Here is a 22,951-nt window from a genome sequence, read left to right on the forward strand (position 1 = left end):
ATCAATAGATGTGGCTTCATACTACATAACATACGTCTTCAACTACAGTAGTGTTTAGGTTGTCCATAGGGTCCAAAACATTCTTCTTGTTAGACTGTTCGGGTAGTAGGCTCCCTCCCTGTTTCAAAAGGTTTTGTTACTGCTGTAGATACAACCCTGACCTCTGCCCCAACCCTGACCTCTGCCACAACCCTGACCCCTGCCCCAACCCTGACCTCTGCCCCAACCCTGACCCCTGCCACAACCCTGACCTCTGCCCCAACCCTGACCCCTGCCCCAACCCTGACCTCTGCCCCAACCCTGACCTCTGCCCCAACCCTGACCTCTGCCCCAACCCTGACCTCTGCCCCAACCCTGACCCCTGCCCCAACCCTGACCCCTGCCCCAACCCTGACCCCTGCCACAACCCTGACCCCTGCCACAACCCTGACCTCTGCCACAACCCTGACCTCTGCCACAACCCTGACCTCTGCCCCAACCCTGACCCCTGCCACAACCCTGACCTCTGCCCCAACCCTGACCCCTGCCACAACCCTGACCCCTGCCACAACCCTGACCTCTGCCCCAACCCTGACCCCTGCCACAACCCTGACCTCTGCCACAACCCTGACCCCTGCCACAACCCTGACCTCTGCCACAACCCTGACCTCTGCCACAACCCTGACCTCTGCCCCAACCCTGACACCTGCCACAAACCTGACCTCTGCCAACCAGGCAGTAGGGATTGGACATTGTGTGAATGAATATGTAAATTAACTTAGCGGGAACTCAGCATGCACAGTGCTGTGGCTAATCCCATAACTTATAACTACTGTGAGTTCAATTAGGGTTCATTCCAGCCAACTATTCTAGTCATTCTGATGCCATGCTGTGTGAATGCCCATAGAAACACTATAGGACTGCAGAAGACCACAGTCAATGTGTTGGTTTGGAAAACGGACCAACAGGAGTTCAGTTGTTTTAATCAATACTGCTACTGTGCATCTAGATCACAAACATGACATCATATTTTTTTTATGTATGTAAAGAGCTTATTTTGATATGAAACGGCAAAGTGTTATGTTGGTAGTGTATATTTTGTGGGAAAAACGGTATTCTGTTTACTGTTGTATTGCACGTTTTATTCAGAAATAATAGCATATGAATTATTTGAGTCAAAATGCTTGTACTGTACAACCACAGAGGACATTGCGGTAGTTTTTTTGTAAGATATGAAGTATTTCATATTGTATATTTCCATTAGATATTAAAGTATATTTTGATAAAACAGAATACTTTACATTCATTGTATGTGTTCTATAACTGAATAATACAGAACCCTATCCTACTTGTTCTCTTATTGTCTCAAAAATACTTCTTCCTGTTTACAATATGTTTGTGTTCTATAACTGAATAATACAGAACCCTATCCTACTTGTTCTCTTATTGTCTCAAAAATACTTCTTCCTGTTTACAATATGTTTGCCGCTTTCCATCAAAGTAAAAGCATTGTGTGTCATGAATATTCATTTCTTAAAGAAACATTACATAGATTACCTGATTACTGTACCACAGTATTTCCTGTAAAATATGTCAATATCATAAAGAATACATTCGCATTTTTGGATTCTTAGTTTACTAATGAAAACAATAGATGGTAGATTATAGAAACAATGATCTTGTTACTCTCCTCCGCTCTCCTCATAAGCCACAGGCCCATTCTGAGAACCGGACTGCTTCATTACGGTGTCTGGTGGAGGGTATGAGGACTGCTTCATTACGGTGTCTGGTGGAGGGACCGGACTGCTTCATTATGGTGTCTGGTGGAGGGTATGAGGACTGCTTCATTACGGTGTCTGGTGGAGGGACCGGACTGCTTCATTACGGTGTCTGGTGGAGGGTATGAGGACTGCTTCATTACAGTGTCTGGTGGAGGGACCGGACTGCTTCATTATGGTGTCTGGTGGAGGGTATGAGGACTGCTTCATTACGGTGTCTGGTGGAGGGACCGGACTGCTTCATTATGGTGTCTGGTGGAGGGTATGAGGACTGCTTCATTACGGTGTCTGGTGGAGGGACTGGACTGCTTCATTACGGTGTCTGGTGGAGGGACCGGACTGCTTCATTACGGTGTCTGGTGGAGGGACTGGACTGCTTCATTACGGTGTCTGGTGGAGGGGCTGGACTGCTTCATTACGGTGTCTGGTGGAGGGTATGAGGACTGCTTCATTACGGTGTCTTCTGGAGGGACCGGACTGTTTCATTACGGTGTCTGGTGGAGGGTATGAGGACTGCTTCATTACGGTGTTTGGTGGAGGGACTGCTTCATTACGGTGTCTGGTGGAGGGACTGGACTGCTTCATTACGGTGTTTGGTGGAGGGTATGAGGACTGCTTCATTACGATGTCTGGTGGAGGGTATGAGGACTCCCTTAAAAGAGAAAAACAATCAGACCGGGCCAAAATAGATTTTCTTTTAAGGATATTCTCTGGTACTTTTGTATACTTTTTAGCCAGTAGTTCTGAAAGTTGCGCCCACGAGCCAAAAAGTGGTCCCCGAAAATGGCGTACTACGTCACCTGAAGATATGTGCACGCTGTGTGTGTGTGTGCGTCTTGCTAGCTGTCACTCAAATGGGGATGGGCTGAAGCTCATTGGTTGAAACTCTAATTGCTAGGGTGCTGGCCCACACGGGGGTATATGTAGGTAAAATGGTGCTGCACAGCTTCCAGAATACTGTCGCTTTCAAAGTAGGGATTGTGTGGCACATTGAGAGTAATTCTGCTCATAGATTATGCATGTATGAACTAAAATTGACACATCCAGGCCAAAGTTGGAGGTTTAAAAAAAATGCTTATTAGGGGTCAAAGTACCAGAGCATGTTTTTAAACCACTCTAGGATGATCATTTAAATCATCCAGGGGCGCAACTTTCCCTGGCAGCGGTGTGCTTTAGGACCATGCGGACGCCTCCGAGCGGTCGGGTCGGCTGTTTGGAGTGTTTATCCCACTGGATAAAGAAAATAATAATAATTTGTCCCCTCCCCCACTTCTAAAACCAAACTTGCGCCCCTGTTTAAATTCACCTATTCAATCGAGTCTGATCAAATACTTGAACGGTTTCCCTGGATACCCCCGCTTGTCGGAGAACTTTGAGATGCGGAGGATGTTGATGACGAAGAAGCCCTTGAGTGTGGAGTGGTTGGCTTTGGCTCCGTCTTCGGCTCCTTGAATAGGGGTGAGTGTACAGACAGAATTCATTTCTAGACATTGAGTGTGTTCGTCTCTGTATTTATGTATTCATGCTGTACTGAATAAGTGTGTGTGTGTGTGTGTGTGTGTGTGTGTGTGTGTGTGTGTGTGTGTGTGTGTGTGTGTGTGTGTGTGTGTGTGTGTGTGTGTGTGTGTGTGTGTGTGTACCTCTGGTGTATCAGTAGCAGACACACAACTCTCTAAGGCAGCATCTTCTTTTTTGTGGACAGATGGACCTGCGGTAGAGTTCATTTCATAGAGCTCCAGGGATGTGTTGGCCTTTGTTAGACGAAGAACATGTAAACCATGAAAATGTATCCAACATCCTCAGTATGGTAGTGAATGACTATATCAGTGTATATCGCACAAGAACACACACCATCAGCGTACAAAACATTATGAACACCTGCTCTTTCCATGACATAAGCCATGTTCACATTGGCATATCCGATTCCAATCTGTTCTGTTTCCTGCATTCTGAACAGCCAAAAAGCACATGGAATTGGATATTTCATGCCACATTTGTAGGTGGTTTGAAGTCTGATACAAATCTGATTCCTGGCCATGTGACTTGTGTCTGAACGGTCAAATCTGATTTATTTGCTAGAAAGCTAAACAGCTAACTAACTAGCTAGTTGACTGCTGTGGCTAGCCAAAAAGGACTCGTTTTGAAAGTTGGATCTTATCGTTTGAGGCGTTATAAGTGTTCTTACACTATGATTTGAAACATTCAAAGCAACTGGGAAACGTCCATGACGATGTTGTTGTCACCTTAGCTTGCTACATACAGTGGGGCAAGAAAAGTATTTAGTCAGCCACCAATTGTGCAAGTTCTCCCACTTAAAAAGATGAGAGAGGCCTGTAATTTTCATCATAGGTACACTTCAACTATGACAGTCAAAATGAGGAAAAGAATTCCAGAAAATCACATTATAGGATTTTTAATGAATTTATTTGCAAATTATGGTGGAAAATAAGTATTTGGTCACCTACAAACAAGCAAGATTTCTGGCTCTCACAGACCTGTAACTTCTTCTTTAAGAGGCTCCTCTGTCCTCCACTCGTTACCTGTATTAATGGCACCTGTTGGAACTTGTTATCAATATAAAAGACATCTGTCCACAACCTCAAACAGTCACACTCCAAACTCCACTATGGCCAAGACCAAAGAGCTGTCAAAGGACACCAGAAACAAAATTGTAGACCTGCACCAGGCTGGGAAGACTGAATCTGCAATAGGTAAGCAGCTTGGTTTGAAGAAATCAATTGTGGGAGCAATTATTAGGAAATGGAAGACATACAAGACCACTGATAATCTCCCTCGATCTGGGGCTCCACGCAAGTTCTCACCCCGTGGGGTCAAAATGATCACAAGAACGGTGAGCAAAAATCCCAGAACCACACAGGGGGACCTAGAGAATGACCTGCAGAGAGCTGGGACCAAAGTAACAAAGCCTACCATCAGTAACACACTACGCCGCCAGGGACTCAAATCCTGCAGTGCCAGACGTGTCCCCCTGCTTAAGCCAGTACATCTCCAGGCCCGCCTGAAGTTTGCTAGAGAGCATTTGGATGATCCAGAAGAAGATTGGGAGAATGTCATATGGTCAGATGAAACCAAAATATAACTTTTTGGTAAAAACTCAACTCGTCGTGTTTGGAGGACAAAGAATGCTGAGTTGCATCCAAAGAACACCATACTTACTGTGAAGCATGGGGGTGGAAACATCATGCTTTGTGGTTTTTCTGCAAAGGGACCAGGACGACTGATCCGTGTAAAGGAAAGAATGAATGGGGCCATGTATCGTGAGATTTTGAGTGAAAACCTCCTTCCATCAGCAAGGGCATTGAAGATTAAACTTGGCTGGGTCTTTCAGCATGACAATGATCCCAAACACACCGACCGGGCAACGAAGGAGTGGCTTCGTAAGAAGCATTTCAAGGTCCTGGAGTGGCCTAGCCAGTCTCCAGATCTCAACCCCATAGAAAATCTTTGGAGGGAGTTAAAAGTCCGTGTTGCCCAGCAACAGCCCCAAAACATCACTGCTCTAAAGGAGATCTGCATGGAGGAATGGGCCAAAATACCAGCAACAGTGTGTGAAAACCTTGTGAAGACTTACAGAAAACGTTTGACCTCTGTCATTGCCAACAAAGGGTATATAACAAAGTGTTGAGAAACTTTTGTTATTGACCAAATACTTATTTTCCACCATAATTTGCAAATAAATTCATTCAAAATCCTACAATGTGATTTTCTGGATTTTTTTCTCATTTTGTCTATCATAGTTGAAGTGTACCTATGATGAAAATTACAGGCCTCTCATCTTTTTGAGTGGGAGAACTCAATTGGTGGCTGACTAAATACTTTTTTGCCCCACTGTAACTTCTGAGTGATAGGAAGCACGAGCACCACGACCAATCAGCCTACACCACTGCGCACATACCCGTTGTTACTATGACAACTAGCGTAGCCTTGTCAGCAAATGACTGCTGTCTGAACACGCATCTGATTTGGTCACTTGTAACTTGTAGCTGTTTAGACCGTCAGTAGTTCAAAACAGATTTGGAACAAAACAAAATGCATTTGAGCATTAAGGACTGCGTTGTGAACAAGGCTTTTGACCATCCAGGTGAAAGATATGATCCCTTATTGATCCACTTCGATCAGTGTAGATGAAGAGGAGGAGACCGTTTAAATCATTTTTACCCCTTGAGACAAGGATTGTGTATGTGATGCCATTCAGTAGGTGAATGAGAAAGACAAAATATTTAAGCGCCTTTTGGTAGTAGGTGTCAGGCGCACCGGTTTGTGTCAAGAACTGCAACGCTGCTGGCTTTTTCACACTCAACAGTTTCCCGTGTGTCTCTGGAATGGTCCACCACCCAAAGGACATCCAGCCAACTTGACACAACTTTGGGAAGCATTTGATTCAACATGGGCCAGCATCCCTGTGGAACGCATTAGACACCTTGTAGAGTCCATGCCCTGATGAATTGAGGCTGTTCTGAGGGCAAAAGGGGGTGCAACTCAATATTAGGAAGGTGTTCCTAATGTTTTGTACACTCAGTGTACACAGTATGATCTCTCTCTCTCTCTCTCTCTCTCTCTCTCTCTCTCTCTCTCCAGACAGACAGACAGACAGACAGACAGACAGGTGAGCCCCAAAGTACTGAAAGGTATGAGCTATTTTCATAATTGCACTGTACTTAATGAATGAAAGCCTTCTGTACCTGTGGCATTTCTGTATCAAGCGTAGGGCTCCCATCAATGTCATCCTCTTTGCAGATGGAAGAGCTGGTATTTTCAGGTGAGTTCCTGTCTTTCTCAGTCGATGATTCCAACTTTGTGATTGGACGAAAATCACAATTATCTGAGTGGTTCTATCATGTAACAGCAGACTAAAATGTACAGAGTTAAATGTAACAGCATATCTCAGTAGGGTAAACATGTTGAGAATGATTTGGCCAATCATGAGCGATGATCCTCGACCAGACAAACCTTGTCTGGGTGTTCTGGGTGAGGAAGGGGATCTTTTGTAGCCTTGGTCAAAATCTAGAGGAGAACAATACAAAGAAGCTCTCGCAGCTTCACACTACCAACCATACATCCTGGATAAACATGTATGATAAACAATCTGCGACTTCTACAAAATCTCATGTCACTCAAGGAATGAGACTATCCCATACAGATACACACCTGATCTTGGCTGTTGTAATGAGGAGGATTTCTCCCAATAAGGTCCTCGTCCTCTACTGTCTCTGCCACTCTCTAAAAGATAAAGACACAACACCACAATGCTAAAGTTTGCTTATCTATAATCCACACCTCAACACATTACATATAACCCTCATATACATTATATCAAGGAGAGAAATGGAAAATGGTCCCATTGCAACTGGTAAAGGACTAGGGAAGAAAGAACCATTTAAACTTGATTGTAACCCAGAAGGACATTTGGTTATAGGGAGGGGTAATATGATGAAAAAACTCAGAGCACATACAAAAGAGTTAAAAAACAACAATACCCCACAAAGTACACAGAAACATCATTATGTGAAGGGGTGGGGGGGCATAATTATTATTGTATTTATTATTTATTTTCTTTACACACTAAACAGCCCAACCGACTGCTTGGAGGCGTTCGCATGGTCCTGAAGCAAACTGTTGCCTCGTTTTGGATCACATTCCAATGATAAAACTGGGGGATGACAAAAATGCTATTTCAGAATGTGGGGGGGGGACATGTCCCTCCCGTCCCCAGTGAAAGTTGTGCCCCTGGTTATATGCAATTTCAGGCAATAGAGTGCATATCCAAATCAGGATCATTTGATTCCCTTTCCATACCAGGGCCATGTGTTTAACATGTTCATGGTGGTGGGTACAAAGGAGTGTTCATATCTGTTGTATCTGTTGCTGTTTAGTCCTACCTGAGGGTAGGAGCTGGATCTCAAAGTGGAGGGCTTGAAGGGAGAGCTTTGGGTAAGAGGACAATAAAAGAGTGGGGGAGAGAGAAAAGAATGAGGTGTCGGCCTACCTGGTCAACGGGAACATCTACTGCTGTGTTCTCATCCTCCAGCACCTCCTCAGCCCCCTGCACCTCCTCTCTCTTCTTCTGTACAGCTCTAAACACACTTGCCTGGGCTACAACACACACCAACATGAACATGAATGATCAATCATTGTAAATGTGCATCGACACAATCATGAATGCAATATTTCACACTATGCCAAGGGCCACACCAGACCATATGCCAGGGGCCACCGCAGACAATATGCCAGGGGCCACCGCAGACCATATGCAAGGGGCCACACCAGACCATATGCCAGGGGCCACTCCAGACCATATGCCAGAGGTCACACCAGACCATATGCCAGGGGCCACACCAGACCATATGCCAGGGGCCACACCAGACCATTTTTTTATTTTTTTATTTCACCTTTATTTAACCAGGTAGGCTAGTTGAGAACAAGTTCTCATTTGCAACTGCGACCTAGCCAAGATAAAGCATAGCAGTGTGAACAGACAACACAGAGTTACACATGGAGTAAACAATTAACAAGTCAATAACACAGTAGAAAAAAAAGGGGGAGTCTATATACAATGTGTGCAAAAGGCATGAGGAGGTAGGCGAATGATTACAATTTTGCAGATTAACACTGGAGTGATAAATGATCAGATGGTCATGTACAGGTAGAGATATTGGTGTGCAAAAGAGCAGAAAAGTAAATAAATAAAAACAGTATGGGGATGAGGTAGGTGAAAATGGGTGGGCTATTTACCAATAGACTATGTACAGCTGCAGCGATCGGTTAGCTGCTCAGATAGCTGATGTTTGAAGTTGGTGAGGGAGATAAGTCTCCAACTTCAGCGATTTTTGCAATTCGTTCCAGTCACAGGCAGCAGAGTACTGGAACGAAAGGCAGCCAAATGAGGTGTTGGCTTTAGGGATGATCAGTGAGATACACCTGTTGGAGCGCGTGCTACGGATGGTTGTTGCCATCGTGACCAGTGAACTGAGATAAGGCGGAGCTTTACCTAGCATGGACTTGTAGATGACCTGGAGCCAGTGGGTCTGGCGACGAATATGTAGCGAGGGCCAGCCGACTAGAGCATACAAGTCGCAGTGGTGGGTGGTATAAGGTGCTTTAGTGACAAAACGGATGGCACTGTGATAGACTGCATCCAGTCCAGAGTGTTGGAAGCCATTTTGTAGATGACATCGCCGAAGTCGAGGATCGGTAGGATAGTCAGTTTTACTAGGGTAAGCTTGGCGGCGTGAGTGAAGGAGGCTTTGTTGCGGAATAGAAAGCCGACTCTTGATTTGATTTTCGATTGGAGATGTTTGATATGAGTCTGGAAGGAGAGTTTGCAGTCTAGCCAGACACCTAGGTACTTATAGATGTCCACATATTCAAGGTCGGCACCATCCAGGGTGGTGATGCTAGTCGGGCATGCGGGTGCAGGCAGCGATCGGTTGAAAAGCATGCATTTGGTTTTACTAGCGTTTAAGAGCAGTTGGAGGCCACGGAAGGAGTGTTGTATGGCATTGAAGCTCGTTTGGAGGTTAGATAGCACAGTGTCCAATGACGGGCCGAAAGTATATAGAATGGTGTCGTCTGCGTAGAGGTGGATCAGGGAATCGCCCGCAGCAAGAGCAACATCATTGATATATACAGAGAAAAGAGTCGGCCCGAGAATTGAACCCTGTGGCACCCCCATAGAGACTGCCAGAGGACCGGACAGCATGCCCTCCGATTTGACACACTGAACTCTGTCTGCAAAGTAATTGGTGAACCAGGCAAGGCAGTCATCCGAAAAACCGAGGCTACTGAGTCTGCCGATAAGAATATGGTGATTGACAGAGTCGAAAGCCTTGGCAAGGTCGATGAAGACGGCTGCACAGTACTGTCTTTTATTGATGGCGGTTATGATATCGTTTAGTACCTTGAGTGTGGCTGAGGTGCACCCGTGACCGGCTCGGAAACCAGATTGCACAGCGGAGAAGGTACGGTGGGATTCGAGATGGTCAGTGACCTGTTTGTTGACTTGGCTTTCAAAGACCTTAGATAGGCAGGGCAGGATGGATATAGGTCTGTAACAGTTTGGGTCCAGGGTGTCTCCCCCTTTGAAGAGGGGGATGACTGTGGCAGCTTTCCAATCCTTGGGGATCTCAGACGATATGAAAGAGAGGTTGAACAGGCTGGTAATAGGGGTTGCGACAATGGCGGCGGATAGTTTCAGAAATAGAGGGTCCAGATTGTCAAGCCCAGCTGATTTGTACGGGTCCAGGTTTTGCAGCTCTTTCAGAACATCTGCTATCTGGAATTGGGTAAAGGAGAACCTGGAGAGGCTTGGGCGAGGAGCTGCGGGGGGGGGGCGGAGCTGTTGGCCGAGGTTGGAGTAGCCAGGCGGAAGGCATGGCCAGCCATTGAGAAATGCTTATTGAAGTTTTCAATAATCATGGATTTATCGGTGGTGACCGTGTTACCTAGCCTCAGTGCAGTGGGCAGCTGGGAGGAGGTGCTCTTGTTCTCTATGGACTTCACAGTGTCCCAGAACTTTTTGGAGTTGGAGCTACAGGATGCAAACTTCTGCCTGAAGAAGCTGGCCTTAGCTTTCCTGACTGACTGTGTGTATTGGTTCCTGACTTCCCTGAACAGTTGCATATCACGGGGACTATTCGATGCTATTGCAGTCCGCCACAGGATGTTTTTGTGCTGGTCGAGGGCAGTCAGGTCGGGAGTGAACCAAGGGCTGTATCTGTTCTTAGTTCTGCATTTTTTGAACGGAGCATGCTTATCTAAAATGGTGAGGAAGTTACTTTTAAAGAATGACCAGGCATCCTCAACTGACGGGATGAGGTCAATGTCCTTCCAGGATACCCGGGCCAGGTCGATTAGAAAGGCCTGCTCACAGAAGTGTTTTAGGGAGCGTTTGACAGTGATGAGGGGTGGTCGTTTGACTGCGGCTCCGTAGCGGATACAGGCAATGAGGCAGTGATCGCTGAGATCCTGGTTGAAGACAGCGGAGGTGTATTTGGAGGGCCAGTTGGTCAGGATGACGTCTATGAGGGTGCCCTTGTTTACAGAGTTAGGGTTGTACCTGGTGGGTTCCTTGATGATTTGTGTGAGATTGAGGGCATCTAGCTTAGATTGTAGGACTGCCGGGGTGTTAAGCATATCCCAGTTTAGGTCACCTAACAGAACAAACTCTGAAGCTAGATGGGGGGGGCGATCAATTCACAAATGGTGTCCAGGGCACAGCTGGGAGCTGAGGGGGGTCGGTAGCAGGCGGCAACAGTGAGAGATTTATTTCTGGAGAGAGTAATTTTCAAAATTAGTAGTTCGAACTGTTTGGGTATTGACCTGGAAAGTATGACATTACTTTGCAGGCTATCTCTGCAGTAGACTGCAACTCCTCCCCCTTTGGCAGTTCTATCTTGACGGAAGATGTTATAGTTGGGTATGGAAATCTCTGAATTTTTGGTGGCCTTCCTGAGCCAGGATTCAGACACAGCAAGGACATCAGGGTTAGCAGAGTGTGCTAAAGCAGTGAGTAAAACAAACTTAGGGAGGAGGCTTCTGATGTTGACATGCATGAAACCAAGGCTTTTTCGATCACAGAAGTCAACAAATGAGGGTGCCTGGGGATATGCAGGGCCTTGGTTTACCTCCACATCACCCGCAGAACAGAGAAGGAGTAGTATGAGGGTGCGGCTAAAGGCTATCAAAACTGGTCGCCTAGAGCGTTGGGGACAGAGAATAAGAGGAGCAGGTTTCTGGGCATGGTAGAATATATTCAGGGCATAATGCGCAGACAGGGGTATGGTGGGGTGCGGGTACAGCGGAGGTAAGCCCAGGCACTGGGTGATGATGAGAGAGGTTGTATCTCTGGACATGCTGGTTGTAATGGGTGAGGTCACCGCATGTGTGGGAGGTGGGACAAAGGAGTTATCAGGGGTGTGAAGGGTGGAACTAGACAATGATAACTAACCTGAACAACAGTATACAAGGCATATTGACATTTGAGAGAGACATACAGCGAGGCATACAGTAATCACAGGTGTTGAATTGGGAAAGCTAGCTAAAACAGTAGGTGAGACAACAACAGCTAATCAGCTAGCACAACAACAGCAGGTAAAATGGCGTTGACTAGGTAACGGGGCCAACAGATAAAACAAACAAGCAGAATGGAGTACCGTGATTAATGGACAGTCCAGCGTGCATCAGCTATGTAGCCAAGAGATCACTGTCCAGGGGGCAGCGGTGGATGGGGCAGGGAAGCTGGACTGGCGAGTGTTATCCAGGTTAAAGAAAAACTAACAATGACTAGATAGCTTGTAGCTAGTTAGCTGGTTAGCTTCTGGAGGTTCTTGAGTGTGTTCTAAAAATTAAAAATAATAGCGATTCCGTATCACATTGGGTGAGGCAGGTTTCCGGAAGGTATAAACAAATTAAAAATCAAAAAGAGATAGAAAGTAAATATGGGTCCAGTGAGTGTTTGGGACGCGGCGATTCAGACGGTTAGCAGGCCTGTGCTAACAAGCTAACAGTTCGTAGGCCCGGGCTAAACAAGGTAGCAGTTAGCGGACCGGAGCTAGACAAGCTAGCAGTTAGCAGGCTGAATTAGCAAGCAGGGATATAGCGAGGGCTAGAGAGTTATCCTTTGGGGGACGTCGCGATGGGGTGAGTCTGTTTATTCCTCTTCATGCGGTGACATCGATAGACCGGTCGTGGGCCCGGGTATTGTAGCCCAGGAGTATGCTACGGTGGTAGCACAGGTGCGCTGGCCGGGCTAGCTTCAAGCTAAGTGGGTGGAAACGCTAGCCAGGAGTAATCATCCGGGGTTGCGGTTTAGCTAGATAGTTAGTTGTGAAGATCCAGCTGAAAAATGTTCTGTTTGCGGTGGGAATCCGGGGATGAATCCGGGGATGAAAAATAAATAGGTCCGTTATGCTCTGGTTAGAGTCGCATTGTTCGAACTGGCGAGAGCTTTCCGAGCTAAAGGTTAGCTGATGACCGGTTAGCTGAAGACCGCTAGCATAGCTGGTGGTTAGCTGGCTAGCTTCAGTTGAGGGGTTCCGGTTCCGAAGTAAATATAAATACTTTAGGAAAAATAGCTAGATTGGGTGAGGCGGGTTGCAGGAGAGTATATGGAAGCTTAGGTTTAGCAAAATGTTTTTAAAGAGATATGCGAAGAAAAATATGTAAACAACGAAAAAGATACGATATATACAAGGGACACGACAGGACGACTTACTGCTACGCCATCTTGGCCAGGGGCCACACCAGACCATATGCCAGAGGCCACACCAGACCATATGCCAGGGGCCACACCAGACCATATGCCAGGGGCCACACCAGACCATATGCCAGGGGCCACACTAGACCATATGCCAGGGGCCACACCAGACCCACAAGCTGCTTTCTTGTGGCTCCCCTTCTGGTATCTAATTCCTATTAAATTCAGGTCCTCAGTGAGAACAGCAAGTCTGACACTGGCCCCCAGGTAATTGGAGTGTGTGTCTGTGTGCTCCTACCTGGTCCAGTCCTTAGTGGAGGCCTGGGATGGCCTCTGTTCCTCACTCTGACTTTCACTGGTTTGGCGTAGAAGATAGAGCTCTCCTCCTTCACTGGTCTCCTCTGGATGGATGGGAGAGCCGTCTCCCCCACCTCATCCCCAGTGGACTTCACCCTCCGCCCATCCGACTGGGACCACAACACCAGGGTCGTGTTCATTAGGCACCAAATGGAAGAAAACAGACTGAAACCGGGCTGGACTACTTGTACTTGTCCAATAAGAAACTTTATTTTCCACTAGAGTTTTTTGACAGTACCTCTGGAGAGTCCAGGAGAGCAGAGTCACTGTAACTGTCCTCAGGGCCACTGGCTGCCTTCCTGCCCTGAGCAAGACAAAGGGAGACAAGGTGTACCTTTATAACCAAGATCAATTGTCCTACAGACCAAAATAAATATACAAAATATTAGACTATGAAGTGTTAGACCTACAGTAGGTGTTAGACAGACAGTAGCTTACCTTATATCTCCTTGACAGTCTTCTATTTCCAGGGTAATTTCTGGAAAATATTATATAGAAATCCATATTATATTATATCATATACTATACTATATCATATTATATATTATATTTATAATATTATTTTATTATAACATATAATATATTATATCATATGTATTATATCATATTAAAATATATGATATCATATTATATTTATAATATTATAGAATTTCATATCATATTCAATGTATTATATAATATTATATTATATCATACTATATGATATTTATGTATGTATTTTATTATCTCATACTATATTCCAATATATTATATCATATCATATTTATTATATTATATATTATTGTAAAATATATCATATTATATTATATCATACTATATTCTAATATATTATATCATATATCATATTATATTAAAATATATGATATTATATGATATTATATCATACTTTATTTATTATACTATATCATATTATATTAAAATATATTATATCAGATGATATCATACTATATTCTAATATATTATATCATATAATATTTATTATACTATATCATATATAATAATGTATTTTTTATATCATATATTATATCATACTTTATTTATTATATTATATTATATCATATTATATTAAATTATATTATATCAGATTATATCATACTATATTCTAATATATTATATCATATAATATTTATTATACTATATTATATCATATTATATAAAAAATTATATTATATCAGATTATATCATACTATATTCTAATATATTATATCATATAATATTTATTATACTATATTATATCATATTATATAAAAAATTATATTATATCATATGTATTTTTTTATATCATATTATATCATATCATGCTATATTCTAATATATTATATCATATATATCAAAATATATATATATATATATTATATCAAAATATATGATATTATATTAATTATATTATTTCATATCATATTATATTTATTATATCATATTATAGCATAATGTATTTAATATATTATATCATATTATATTTATTATGTAATATTATATCATATTATATTAAAATATATGATATATGATATTTATTATATTATATAATTTCATATTATATTCATTATGTTTATTATAATATATTATATTTATTTTACCTTTATTTTAGCAGGGAGTCCCATTGAGACCAATATATCTTTAGAATATAATGCCCACACAGTCTTACATTTGACCTTTTAGTAATTTACCAGACACTCTTATCCAGAGCGAATTACAGTTAGTGCATTGATCTTAAGATAGCTAGGTGGGACAACCACATATCTCAGTCATAGTAAGTAAATTGTTCTTCACTAAAGTAGCTATCAGCAAATGTCAGAGATAGTAAGGGGGGGGGAAAGTGGCTGCCTAAAAGCTGTTTGTTCTATTTTCATATTATCTAACAATCTCTGTACTAGGATAATTCCATCCATACCTCTCAGAGGCTTTAGGAACCAACAGTTCCACGTAAGGAAGCTTCTTGAACCTCTCTGCTCCCACAGCCACATAGAACTGGCCACTCACCAGCTCATCTGCACTGGACACCGTTACTCCCTCTAGAGTGCACAACCTGAGGGGTCACAGGGTCAGGGGTCACTAATGGAGTCAGAGAGATTGTCATCTGTGTACCTGAGGGGTCATTGGGCTGCCATTAGTAGGTCAAACATGCTGTGTGAGGATGTGTGTGTGTCAGTGTGTGCGTATGTACAGTATATATGCATGTATGAGGGTGTGTATGTGTCAGTGTGTGCGTATGTACAGTATATACGCATGTATGAGGGTGTGTGTGTGTCAGTGTGTGCGTATGTACAGTATATATGCATGTGTGTGTGTGTCAGTGTGTGCGTATGTACAGTATATATGCATGTGTGAGGGTGTGTATGTGTACGTATCTGACCTGCGCACTGCTCCAGTGCGTAAACTGGCCTTCTCTGTGACTAGACCGAGGATCTGATCCAGGTCGTGCTGCCAGGTCCTGGGAATTATGAAACGGAATGGCGAGCATCGAAGATCTTCGTTGCGGAAAACACTGTAAAGGAACACACGTGTGTTTCTATGTGTGTAGTATTTGAGATGATGAATGGGAGTGTGTTAACAGGGAATCTTACTGTATGATACAGGGTAGAGGAATATACTTTCTCCATTTTGCTGACACATTCGGTCTGTGAAGTAATCTTGCCTAGGAAAGAAAGACATGACATTACAAAATAATACTGCACTGTAGTTTTAGATAGATTTGTCGGTCAGAATATAATACAAGAAAGAAATACCACTTCCTCTGATCAGTGAATGCCAAATTAAACCATGTGATGAAACATTGATATCAAGTGTGCCATTTGATATAATTTACCAAAACAAAGTAAATACCAATTGTATTAATTTCAGAACAGAACATCCACAGACATTTCACAATAAGCGGTTATGATCTATTATTATGATTATGATTATGATTATTATAGCTTATCAGTCAGAGGGCTGTGTCCATGGCAACACACATCATCATCTTGGCCAAAAACATACTGTATCTACAAAGACAGACTGAGTGCTCCACTTCATTGAATACCTAAACTTTATATAGCCACTCTGTCCACAAAACTTCCCCTGACCTTTCTATTACATCCAGAGTCTATGAAGTCAAACCCTATTAAGTCAAGTCCTATAAAGTCAAGCAATATGAAGTCAAACCCTATTAAGTCAAGCCCTATAAAAAAAACTCACGCCCTATTAAGTCAAGCCCTATAAAGTCAAGCAATATGAAGTCAAGCCCTATTAAGTCAAGCCCTATAAAAAAAACTCAAGCCCTATGAAGTCAAGCCCTATGAATCACTCATTGTGTCTGACCACATAATATAACAATAAATCAATACTTCAAACAAAATCCAACCACAGCTAGAAAATAAATGTTTCTACAATGTTTCCACTTTGAAGTGGCACTATGCAATGTTGTTTTTGTATTTAAACAGAGTGGTAGGCATGGGGCTGGCAGCAAAGGGCTGGGTAGGCTGGGAATCAGGCCTGCCCAGGCTTGTTCAGAGCCCTTATAACACAGGATGGGGCCACTGTATGACTTAGTTCTCTAAACAGAGTTACCAAGCTAACAATTCTAGTGAGAGAGAATGTTTTTGTATTGTTACCTGTAGTGTTCCCCAGATGTTTGACAAAAACCTCCTGAGAACCAATGTTTTGACATTAGATACATCTCAGCTCTGTTAAAAGCACACTCAAGAAAAGGAAGAAGAACATGCACAGGTAGCCTACTTTTTGTGATTTGTTTGACAATTGGATGAAAATAACATGACTGGTTCTGTTCATGCCACATTAAAAGGTAATACATTTTTCCCGTTTAAATGACATCTTTATTATTAGGCCTATAAATAGTTTTTTTTGCACAAGCAAGTGTGTGTACTGGACAGAGACCCCCCACCTCCCCCCCACACACATTCTGGGTGAGTTCAAATCTGATTTTATTAGTCACATACACATGGTTAGCAGATGTTATATTGAGTGTAGCGAAGTTCTGTTTGAGGAAATGGTCTCCTGGAAACAGTCCTTTTTTATTTCTAAAAAAAATATATATTTCACCTTTATTTAACTAGGCAAGTCAGTTAAAGAACAAGTTCTTATTCATTCCTTGCACCTCACTGACACATTCCTATGAAAACTTTAGGTAATGACCCAATGCGACTCTCAAGCATGAAACACACCAAGAACCTCGCTGCCGATAGACTACCGATAGGTACTTATCACAGTGGGAGGCTGCTCCTTCTCTTGCTGGAACAAGGGGTATCTGCTGTGTGCTGACCGATGACGTGGATAAACCCTGGATGACTGACAGTGGGACGCTGTATTGAAGTCACCTCACAGACATCTAGGTACTCCTCCTCAATTGTAAAAAAAGATATTGGTCACTAAAGACCCTGGTTCGATCCCAGGCTGTGTCGCAGCTGGCCACAACCGGGAGACCCATGAGGCGGCGCACTGTTGACAAAGCGTCATCCGGGTTAAGGGAGGGTTTGGCCGGTTGGGATGTCATTGTCCCATTGCACTTGTGCGACCCCTTGTGGTGGGCTGGGCGCATGCACGCTGACTTTGGTCGCCATCTGTAGTGTTTCCTCTGACACATTGGTGCGGCTGGCTTCCGGGTTAGGCAAGCAGTGTGTCAAGAAGCAGTGTGGCTTGGCGGGGTTGTGTTTCGGAGGATGCATAGCTCTCGACCTTCACCTCTCCTGAGTCGGTACGGGAGTTGCAGCGATCGGACAAGACTGTAACTACCAATTGGATATCATGAAATTTGGGAGAAAAAGAGCCAAAAATGTTTTAGAATAATAATAATTGTTTGAAAGATATAGAAAGGCATTTATTCATGTCTACATTAGTTTTTGACACGTGTAATCTATAACAGACATGCCAATGCATACTTTAAAATTATATATATATTTTTAAAAAATCCTTAAAGTGTAATTTTGTTCTTGAAACATTTAATTGAAATACTGTAGAATTCCATTCATTCCTATGGAGGACTGCTCCAACTAGGGAGTGCCAATATGGCCAACCGGTGGCTTCAAAGCCTCAATGGACAAACATAGCTTCAGGGTTTGTATACGTCATTGGTGCCGACTAGGTAGCGTCGATACTTGTCGAATCCCAATGCTCGTCAGTGGCCAACAACTTGATTTTGAGCCAATCAGACAGCACGAACCCCCACATGGAAGAGACAACAACAAAAAAGTTATAAATAGGATTGTTTCTCCGTACATTGCTCCCAGGCAGACTAAATAACTTTTTTGCCCGCTTTGAGGACATTCCAGTGCCACTGACACTGCCCGCAACTAAAACATGCGGACTCTCCTTCACTGCAGCCGACGTGAGGAAAACATTTAAACGTGTCAACCCTCGCAAGGCTGCAGGCCCAGACGACATCCCCAGCCGCGCACTCAGAGCATGCGCAGACCAGCTGGCTGGTGTGTTTACGGACATATTCAATCAATCCCTATCCCAGTCTGTTGTTCCCACATGCTTCAAGAGGGCCACCATTGTTCCTGTTCCCAAGAAAGCTAAGGTAACTGAGCTAAACGACTACCGCCCGTAGCACTCACTTCCGTCATCATGAAGTGCTTTGAGAGACTAGTCAAGGACCATATCACCTCCACCCTACCTGACACCCTAGACCCACTCCAATTTGCTTACCGCCCAAATAGGTCCACAGACGATGCAATCTCAACCACACTGCACACTGCCCTAACCCATCTGGACAAGAGGAATACCTATGTGAGAATGCTGTGCCAATTCAAGTGCCACACAATTGCCTTTCTACTATTTCATATTAATGTTGATGGGTTAGTTATGGTGGCCCTTCTGGTCTCAGTCAGACAATGGAGAATGTTTGTTCACAGCTTTCAAATGACAAATTCGCCCTGTAGTGGCCTCATGGGTGGAATATTATTCCGATTTTTCATAATTTCCAAATTAACACATTTTTTCACCTTTGTTTCTATGTCAAACAGTATTGATATATTTCAGTCAACTGTGATGTATAGTGTAATATTGGGTTGCAAACTCAAAATGTTCTACATTTCAACTATATATCTGATATGGTACAGGTGTCTTCTTTTTTCTAAGCCCATAACCATGTGTGTGAGGTCTATACCTTCGTTTCAAAGTAGATTTGTTTTAAGACTACCAAGAAACACTCAGTGTGACCCTGATTTAGCCCACTGCTGTAAAAGATAGGACTATGATATTGCTCTGAATCACTACACGCTCCACAGCTGAAAATGAAATACATTAATCTCTATCCATCCAGCCAGCCATTTGGGCTGAATACAAAGCAAGCACTTTCCATTGTGTGAACGGCAATTGAGATGCTGCGCTTGAAATGGGTTTATGTGTCCATGATCTCATTAACACAAGATCAATCTTCCTTATATGAATGTATCCGATGATGAACAAGAGATCTATTGAAATGGGCCAAGGATGACACGAGACACTGTAAGACTGAAATACGGTACAGAACATTGATTTGTTATTATTGATGTGTGGTCTACATGCTCTGTGAGTTTGTGTTGGTGCTGAGGACCATTATTTACAGATTACATGTATCTGAAAATCAATGCTATGCTATTGCTTTGGTCTATCATACTTTGGTCTACCACAGTGTCCTGTATTATGACATCCAAAGCACATCGAAAACCAATTCTAAACACAATGAATATGAAGTGTGGTCAAATAAATAATAACCATTGCGCAGTGAGAGAAAACCTGTTCTCTGTTACAACTGTTACCAGTTCAGATCTACCTGATTTTGAGGGTGTGTGTGTGTCAGCATGACCTACCCCTGATAGGTTAGATTAATGAGTAACGGACTGTACCGCTGACAGAGACAGAAAACCATATTGAAGCTTACCCGAGCTCCTTCTCCCATGGGTACAGGCTGCTTCTTCAGCCCTGTGTTCAAATAACTGCATGAAAAAATAAATAGACATGATAAAGGTTCACATGTCATCCTCAGTGAGACACAGCTTAACACATAACTGTATTACTGACTGTATTACTGTATGAATTACTGACTGTATAACCGATGGTGTTACTGACTATTATTGACTGTATTACCGACTGTATTACCGTATGAATTACTGACTGGGTTACCGATGGTGTTACTGACTATTATTGACTGTATTACCAACTGTATTACTGTATGAATTACTGACTGTATTACCGTATGAATTACAGACTGTGTTACTGACTGTATTACTGTATGAATTACTGACTGTATAACCGACAGTGTTACTGACTGTATTACCGTATGAATTACTGACTGTGTTACTGACTGTATTACTGACTGTGTTACTGACTGTATTACTGTATGAATTATTGACTGTATTACCGACTGTATTACCGGCTGTATTACTGACTGTATAACCGACTGTATTACCGACTGTATTATCGACTGTATTACTGACTGTATAACCGACTGTATTACTGACTGTATTACTGACTGTATTTATATAATGGTTGCTATCTACATTTATCTACTGCACACAGCAATAAATATCGAAGAAAATATTTTGACAACATCATATCTAGACATTTATCTAAACATACAGTACATGGTAGCCCTATAGGACCATATCTGAACAATTTAAAAGTATCTTAAAGGGAAATTCCGCCACTTTTCAACCTCATATTCATTAACTCCATCACTGTACCAGTGTCTATGTGAAAATGGTGCGTTTCTATGATATATGGTTAAAAAGTTGAGAAGGTCCTAAAAAAGAATGATCTGTGATATGATAGGGTAGGATTAAAAGTAGAAAAACAGATTTTTTTTGCCAGTTTCTATCCAGAGGGAGGGTATTTTCTTGCTACTCACATCACTGTTTTAAAAATGTTTTACATGTTGTTGATGTCATCGCATTTTCACTTATGTTAGACACTGGCATTGTGCTGGAGATAATGAAACTGGAAAAGTGGTGGAATTGCCTTTTCTAATCTAGACAACTCTACCTGATAGGCTACTCACTCAAGCTTCTTGAACCTCTCGAAGCCTGCGGCCACGTACTGGGCCCCTGTCTGGAGGTCATGCAGCTCCCTGACCCGGTGACCCTGCCGGGGGGTGTACAGGGTCCTCACGGCCAGCGGAGCCTGAATGCAGTGGGTCACGTCATTGAGAAACGCCTCCATGGTGGACACCTGTCGATGGTTGACCACAAACCTCCTGCCGGAGTAGAAGGGGTCCCCGTTCCTGTAGACCATCACACTCTTGACTGGAGGCAGGAGGAGGGTTGCTGACCCACAGTAAGCCATTTTTCCAGATACTGTCTTCCGTCTCTGGTTCCTGTCTGCCGTCTCTGGTCCCTGTCTGCCGTCTCTGGTCCCTGTCTGCCGTCTCCGGTCCCTGTCTGCTCTGGTTACTACCACTACTACTCAAACCTGTTCTAATTAATCTGTTGTGTTCTGTGTGGTGGTCTCTCAAAGCTCTGGACTGTCACGTTCTCTCTCTCTCTCTCTCTCTCTCTCCTTCTCTCTCTCTCTCCACACACTACTCTCTGGCGGCCGAGAGTATTTCCTGGTAGCCATGGCAGCAGAGCCAGCAATGACTGGCTTTGTGGGCCAAACCATTAGCAGCAACGAACGACAACAAAAGAGGGAGAGCGAGAGACAGAAGATGCAAGTGTTGTATGCTGAATAAATTATAAAAAAACATAAAACTCCTATGCATCATCTTTACATATATTTTTGTAACTATTCGAAAGCCTGTTGAATTCACATGTGTAGCCTAATGGCTGCTAGTTCTGTAGTATTTACAGTAAAATCTCTACAATAGAAGTTAATGCTCTGGGAGGGAACAAGAGGGTCTAGGAATACCATTTCCATACATCCATTTCAAACAGTCTCCCTTGACCTTGTATGGACTGTCAGGAAAGCACATGCAGCGTTTGGGTTTATTTTGATACCCACATAGACAGGAACAGTATGTTGTATAATATAACTGCACAATTTTAAATGATTGTGTTGAGTGTGTGCTCTCACTGTGAAACATTTGTGTGAATCACCTGAGATAAACTGGTTATGGCAGGGAGTTCCCTTGAATCTTTCCCATAACTTATTTTGAAAACAATGGAGATCATCATAGTTAAATGCAGTTATACAGACAACAATTATAGTGATGTAGAGGAACATCACATGTACTGTAGCAACAACAGTATTAGTAGTAAAAAAAAACATTTGCAAATTTTGTCAATGGATACTTACAAAAATAATCTTTATTAAATTGATATTTAATTTGACAATGTGTATTTGACAACATACCAACCGTTTGTGCTAAACAAAAGGTGCCAATTGGATAGCTACATCGGCAACATTTCAAACTAGATGTGGAGTGAGCTTAGGGTAAGTTCTTAACTCTACTACACTCACACCTTCTAAACTTGCTACCCCGGCCGTTGAGCTGAGCCCAGCTGCCAATCCGGCCCACAGGCACCCCTGTAACGGGGGTCAGTGTGCTGCGAACAGATTAACTTCCTCCACTCTCCAACTGCCCCATACCGGGCTCAAATCAGTGATCCTCTGCTTCGAAACACACCTGGCTGCCCTCCTGGACAACTTACTGACCATTTGAGATATACAAAAGCTAGGGGAGAGTGGGGTATGTTGAGACGTTTTTTTA

General features: G+C 43.0%; 1 protein-coding gene across 2 annotated transcripts; it reads right to left on the reverse strand.

Moving 5' to 3' along the window:
* Positions 1-1,104: 1,104 nt before the first annotated feature.
* Positions 1,105-21,897, reverse strand: dcdc2b (doublecortin domain containing 2B). 2 transcript variants are annotated; one of them, XM_020487012.2, is made up of 15 exons: positions 21,305-21,896; positions 20,189-20,243; positions 15,894-15,964; positions 15,683-15,814; positions 15,221-15,355; positions 13,768-13,807; positions 13,568-13,633; positions 13,271-13,439; positions 7,765-7,871; positions 6,927-6,998; positions 6,729-6,782; positions 6,461-6,571; positions 3,398-3,508; positions 3,064-3,204; positions 1,105-2,409 (listed from the first exon to the last, which is right to left on the reverse strand). In XM_020487012.2, the coding sequence occupies exons 1-14, from the start codon at positions 21,586-21,588 to the stop codon at positions 3,082-3,084; spliced, it is 1,530 nt and encodes a 509-aa protein (XP_020342601.2). In that variant the 5' UTR covers positions 21,589-21,896; the 3' UTR covers positions 1,105-2,409; positions 3,064-3,081. The 2 variants fall into 2 exon arrangements, with proteins under 2 accessions (XP_020342601.2, XP_031685064.1); XM_031829204.1 differs by lacking the exon at positions 6,729-6,782 and having other exon boundaries at positions 21,305-21,897.
* Positions 21,898-22,951: the final 1,054 nt, after the last annotated feature.

The sequence above is a fragment of the Oncorhynchus kisutch genome, linkage group LG7 (genome assembly GCF_002021735.2).
Source record: "Oncorhynchus kisutch isolate 150728-3 linkage group LG7, Okis_V2, whole genome shotgun sequence".
Classification (NCBI taxonomy): domain Eukaryota; kingdom Metazoa; phylum Chordata; class Actinopteri; order Salmoniformes; family Salmonidae; genus Oncorhynchus; species Oncorhynchus kisutch.